The sequence below is a fragment of the Buceros rhinoceros genome, unplaced genomic scaffold, assembly GCF_000710305.1.
Source record: "Buceros rhinoceros silvestris isolate BGI_N320 unplaced genomic scaffold, ASM71030v1 scaffold37004, whole genome shotgun sequence".
In the NCBI taxonomy this organism is placed as follows: Eukaryota; Metazoa; Chordata; class Aves; order Bucerotiformes; family Bucerotidae; genus Buceros; species Buceros rhinoceros.
In genome coordinates this window covers 20,735-27,072 of record NW_010409494.1, presented here as the reverse complement: position 1 = coordinate 27,072, position 6,338 = coordinate 20,735, and the positions used below count along the sequence as shown (strand labels likewise).

Sequence of the window (6,338 nt, the reverse complement as noted above, 5' to 3'; positions counted from 1 at the left end):
CCTGGTCTTTCTTTGCAGACAAAGAGGTCAATAAATCTCACCCTTTGTAAATAGAAGTACCTAGACAAAGCCCTTTACTGCCATTTAGCAAAACACGTATTTTTCAGAAAACATAAAACGTCGGTGGCCAGCACTGGAGCTGTGCAGGCAGCGATGCAGCAGGAGCGGGACACAGCACATTCTGGCCGTGTCCCTGAGGTCTCAGGGGAACCTATGCTAATGGCACAGGGCTAACCCCTGCGCCTGCCACCTGTCATGGAAGAGCCACCAACCTCCCAGGTCTCTACATGGCCACTACAGCCTCCACAAAAAAGCATCTGGAAATATGAAAGTCTATTTTTGCAACTGTTTAGTAAGGTTTCAGTATGACAAGCTCATGTGTGCCTCTTAAGGCAGGGTTTCAAAGTCAGTCCCAGATACAGGGCCCAGGGACAAGCCCAGTTACCCCTCCAGCACGATCCCACTCCCTGAAGCTCATGGCAGTCCCTGCAACAGGCAGGGGATCATCAAGCCAGGAGGGAGATGGGCCATGCTGCTCACCGAGCAGCACGGGTGCAGTGGGGGGCTGCCCAGGAGCCAGTGGCTTCCAAGCCAGGATTAAACCAGCTCCCTATCCCACGTTGTTAATAACAGAGAACTTGCCAAACCTGGCGAGTTGGACCATTTTGTGCCACCGATATGCACAGGTGGGGCTCCTGTTATCATTTTCCTTGCTGGCCTCAGCGCTGCCCATTTTTATCCAGCTCTGGAGACAAGATTCCAGATCAAAGTCAGCGGCAGAGTCTGCAGCACAACATTCCAGCTGGAACACTCATGCCCATTCTGGGAACTCCTGTAAATGCACAGCCAGTGTGCACACGCACACAGCTTCACTTGCTCAAGGGCTCCTTGTGCAGGAGAGACAAACCTGCAGTGACATGAACAGCTGATCCATGGTCCTGTGAGCAAAAGAAGACAAGGAACCTGGCAGAGAAACTGTGGTGCAGGAGCATTAGTTGGGCTGAATGTCTTGGTCGCAAGCTCAGCATCCAGAGAACCTCTCACTGTCCTCAGGCTGTGGCAGGCTGGAGGCTCTGTTCAGCTCAGACACCCACACCAAGCAAGCCATGCAGACTCCCATGCAAGAACAGAGCTGCAACCTTTAGTGGCAGGGGGAAAGTCACAACAGGGGAATTTCCAGAAAAGGGAATTTTGGTGGGAGTTAACGAGTGAGACATTTTCTCTCTAGAATTTAGAAGATGATGTTTCTTTTCACAAATATCAGGTGCAAGCTGTGAGATTTATTACATTTGTACAAGTATATGTCCAGCAAGTCTCACGGGGATAAGGACAGCCAAAGTAGTTGTCCAGCCTTCTAGCATTAAGGCTGCAAAACCCTTTCCTTTATAACCCCCTGTTTTCACACATTTATAGCTTTCTGAAAGGGCCCCTCCTGGGAATTATGTGTTCTGTGCTTAGACTTTTTTTTTTTTTTAAAAGTTTGAATAAAATACCTTCAGATGGTTTTTAGTTACAACAGAAGACTGAAAAAAAAAATGTATTTGTTTTTACAATGTGGAAATATGGAAGGGGCTGGTTGGTCTTGGAGGGGACTCTACCTAACACAGAGGAGTCATTTTTCATCAAGATATTACACATGGGACAAGCAGCACTTCAAGGGCTTAAACCTGCAGCCACAGAGGTCATGGAAGACACATCTCAGTGTTGATGATCCCAGATGAGATAGGGACAGAAAGAAGAACTTGGATACTCTGATTCCTAAAGTCAGTATTTTAGTCACTGAGCTGGCCGAAATCAAACCAGTGGAGTGACAGGAAAAAAAGCCCAAAGCTTTGATGGTTACAGCAGTGAGGAAGAACATGCTTGCAGAAACCGATAACTTTACCCCCCAAAACAACCCCTGTCCCTTATTCCTTTGAACCCTGAGGGATCGCAGTTACCAGCTTCACCCTCTTGTCTGTATCTGGGGAAAGGTGGCCACGGCTCGAGAGCAGCTGTCCTCAGCGATGACAGTAACCAAGTAACAAGAGGCCACTTCTCCAGCAATCATTTCAAGTGGCCCACAAGCACAACATCAAAAAGAAAGGCTTAAAAATACAGACGTGGGTTATCCTACTGCTCTGAAGGACTCATCAAATCCCAACAGGCAGGCCCACAGAGGAGTCATTTAGAGCCTCTGAACCATGCAGCTGTACAATGCTTCCCTCACTCAGACTATGCTCTCTTTGACCTTCCCCACCAAAGAGCAGCATGGCAAAAATCATGAAGAGATCACAGAGAGACTACAGGATTTTGAGCATCCGCTAACATGGGTGTTTTTATTCTGTGGTCACTCAGCTAGACATTTGTTATTTGCAAATACAACTATCTCAGTTAGCAGATCATGCTAGAATTATTTCTGAATGCAAGGTGAGGTCTTTACATGCTACTGCAAAGATAACAAATGATTCCCCTTGTCCTTAACTCAAGGCTGGCATAACACGCTGCCTTGCAGCCGCACCGTGAAGAGGCGACCCCATCCCCTGGTGCAATGGAAACCTGCTTCCCAGGGGGACTCTCGGAGCACCAGGGAACCTTTGCACTTTACCTCTGTACAGAAGGGCGTAAGCTGGGGATGCACCACAGGCTGAACATACATGTGAAAGGTGGATTCAATCTCCATTGTCCTGCCATTCAGCTTCAGGATAGGGAACTCGATGATTTCCTGAATAGGGCAAAAAGAGAAGCAGCTGTTCATTTAAAACAAACGAAAAATGAAGCTGGAAATGACCCCACCTGGCAAGCTGGCTGTAAAAAGAGGGGCCTGACAGTCCCAAACAAAACCAAGCCCAACACAGAGCTCTGCAATACAAGTGGGAAGTGGTCCAGGAGCACAGAGCACACACATCCAACACCATCAGCACAGAGGAGGACAGTGCTGGTGCTCATTGCAGCCAGTACAGGCAGCAAGGACGTCTCTGTGCTCAGCGCTGCAACTGCACACATCATGGCCTAAACTGAACTTAAGGAAGATGTCTAGCAGTGCTCGCATGACCTCCCAGGAAACATGGACATGTACTTGCAGTGGGCTCACATCCCAGGGGCTCTGCACTCGCTGAGACCAGCCCCATCCCTTCCACCTCTCTGTCCTTTTCGAGGACACCACCAGACAGACAACAAAATCTATTGCGTAAAGCATTTCCTGGGAAGGAGATGCTGAGGAGGACTGCTCTCTTCCAACAGAGTGAGGACAGCAGCTGGAAGAAACCACGCCCCTGCCCCGCCCCGGCCCAATGCGTAAAGCATTTCCTGGGAAGGAGATGCTGAGGAGGACTGCTCTCTTCCAACAGAGTGAGGACAGCAGCTGGAAGCACACCCGCCCCTGCCCCGCCCCCGCCAAAATCCATCTCTATGGGATATGGCACAGTAGCAAGCCCTGCTTCACTTCCCTCTTCATAGACAATTTATGCTGATAGGGAAATAAAAACGTTGCTTCATCAGAAGAATGTTCAATTATTTGAATAATCAGCAATCAAAAATTTACACAGACCTGTTAATAAAAAGTTTAAACAAATCCAGCTGCGATGGATTTCTCAATTATTAAAAAATATACATGAAATTAAAAAAGCCGACCACCGAAAAAAAGCGATAAAATCCTTTGTGTTCACCCCCCTCCTTCTCCACTCCCTTTCCTCCTTCCAGTTTAATGTAAGACGAGAAGTGACAATTTGTTTGGTGTCTTTAAAGAATAATTTGTCTATGTTATTTAATAGAGATGCATGGCACCAAGGTTCTGGAGTGCAAATGAGCCCGCTGAGTGATATCCATGCAACAAGCCTCTCAAATCACTTCTGGAGAGAAACAGAGAGAGGGAGAGAGAATAAAAAAAAATATTGCTTTTTAATATTCAAAAACAGTTTGCAAAATTTAATCAAAGCAGAGCAAAAGCTAACATTTTTACCACTTTGACATTTTTATTAGCGCTTTCATAAATTTTTAAAACATGAATGGAATTAGTTTAACAACAAAAAAAACTGCCTGAAAACATCTGGAAGAGACAAATAAGAAATAATAAAAAATACCACCCCCCCCGACTCCTGTGAGTAAAATTAGCATGTGGAAAACACAGCCACTGCAGTGGAACTAACAGTTTTTGGACCCTGGCTGCAACCCCCAGGACACGCAGGTGGAAATTATTGTGTGGTCATTCATATGAGTTGATGACATCACCAGCCCGGTGGGCAGAAGGAGGGCAAGAAGCTGGGTGGGTAAAGGGAAACAACAAATAATTTAAATAGCCAGGAGAAACACCCAATTTCCATGGTGGACAGAGCCTGTGGCCATGGCAGAACAGCTCCCTGGAGCAGCAGACACAGCCCAGGCCAAGGCACACGTGGAACACGTGCCAATGAGATGGAAAGTTAGAAAAAATGGGGAAAAAAATTAAGTGTTAACAGTGTCAAAGTGCCTAGGTGTGGACACTGAGCAGCCAAGCTGCAGAGGATGCAGGGTTTAACCACTTGCCCATGGCTGGCTGCGCCATGCTCTGTGTGTGCCATGCAGGCTAAGGCAGAGCGGAGGGATGTGCACAGCCTTCCCCACGGCCTTACCACCCCACCACAAGTCACCAAGTTTCCCCAGGAAGCAGACAAAATTCAACCTGTGAGCTGCAAGGGCAGGAGGACACCGAGGCAAGACACCTGAGCGTCACCCAGATTGCCTGTTGTGGTGCAGCCAAGTTCACCAGCTTCAGACACCCAGAAACACCCGTGGAAACACGAGAAACTCAATCTGAGTACAAAACGCTGGACACAGCTGATCCTCAGAGCTACCACAGACAGGCTCTGAAAGCAGCAAATTTCTGCTCAGAAGGAAAACAGACTGCAATGTTTGAAACCTATGGACAGGACATCGTAGTGCCAGGTATAACCCCACCCTTCAAACCAGGCTGGAGCAGCTCACTGCTCCCTAAGATCTTCATCCCACCCAAGGGGTGACCAGGCAAGCAGGTAAGCCCATGGCAGGGCAAGGCAAGCGTTCCTCCTCCCAGAGAGGGACACGCACCAGCTGGATTTCACAGCAGGGCTGCATTGCAGCACTGAGATCAGTCCTAAGGGACCAGAAACATCCTCAGGGGCCATCAAGTGTCTGGATGCAAAGCAAGACTGAAAGACAACCCTGACGCTGATCTGATACACAAAAGCTTCGCTTGCCTTCCAGAACCAAAGGCAAAAAGCACTTCCAGGAGGGCTGGATTAAGACAGATGAAGGAAATAAAATGCTATACTAAAAAATGTGGAAATTTTAACAATATCCAGAATTACTGCAGGTCTGTTGGAAGCACGTGGTCAGAAGTGGGGGTGGAACCCCAGGATCAAATCGAGCATCTTGGGAGAATGCACAGCCGCTCTTTCAGGCTTATTTGGTCAGTTTTTGAAGCAAGTGGTAAAGCACCTTTCCCAAAAGGCTGTTTATTACACGCTTCCTATAGCGGAGATTTTTCCAGTCTCTGGCAGTGTTTGCTCCACTGGTATCTAAGGCAACAGATACCAGCCCCATGAAATCAGCCCCACTCCTCACTAACAACGTTAGCCAGTCCTGCAATGAAATTTAACCTGTGACACTGCTGTACTTTTCATTTAAACTTTCATTTGGAGAGAAGCAGTGTTTGGAGACCCTGCAGTTTGTCCTGCTAATAAAGACAAGTGTTGGGACCTTTAAAGGTGCCATTCATCTTTTGCCTTTATTAAATTCAATTTTCTTAAGCCCACGATACATCATGAAATTAAGAGTTGACATTCCTGCAGAAACAAAAATATCTATCAAACATAAACAGAAAGGAGGGGAAAAAAGAGGCCTCTATTACCAAGAATTTATGGTTTAAAGTTGATCTGTTTCCACTTTTTTTCTCTCTCTTTTTTTTTTTTACAAGCATATGGTTTGTTTTAGATATCCAAAATGTTATTACAGATCTAGAATTTCATTAGTAATTATTATGAAATGGTGAGCACTTAGACACACACACACAAACCCCTCCACAGACTGTGATGCAGGAAGGCAGCCGGGTGCTCTCTCACGTTTCACAGCAGCCCGGTGAGCTCAACATGCTCAGATCCATTTCCACTGTCAAGGACCTTTACTGCTTCTTCCCAGATGGGAAAGGTGGGGGAGAGTGGCACAAGGGAATTAAGAGGAGAGGTTCATTGCCGCTACCTTTTTCTGATCAGAGTTTGATCATCCCTAAGCATTACCTTGAGATCCTCGCCCATTTCCACTTCCAGCACTTGAGTACAAGTTCCAACTTTGGCAGCAATTTGTGCCAGCAGCATTCAGGGCTTCTATGTCTTTTTTTTTTTTTT

The 6,338-nt window shown here is 46.8% G+C and overlaps 1 protein-coding gene across 1 annotated transcript in view; it reads right to left on the bottom strand.

Moving 5' to 3' along the window:
- Nucleotides 1-2,587: 2,587 nt before the first annotated feature.
- LOC104492668 (ERI1 exoribonuclease 3-like) overlaps nucleotides 2,588-6,338 on the bottom strand; it is a gene marked incomplete at its 3' end in the record, with an annotated part of 15,328 nt that continues 11,577 nt past the window's right edge. Inside the window, exon 2 of the mRNA XM_010135251.1 lies at nucleotides 2,588-2,704. Within this exon, the coding sequence (XP_010133553.1) occupies nucleotides 2,588-2,704 (117 nt within the window). The remainder of the gene's footprint in view (nucleotides 2,705-6,338) is intronic.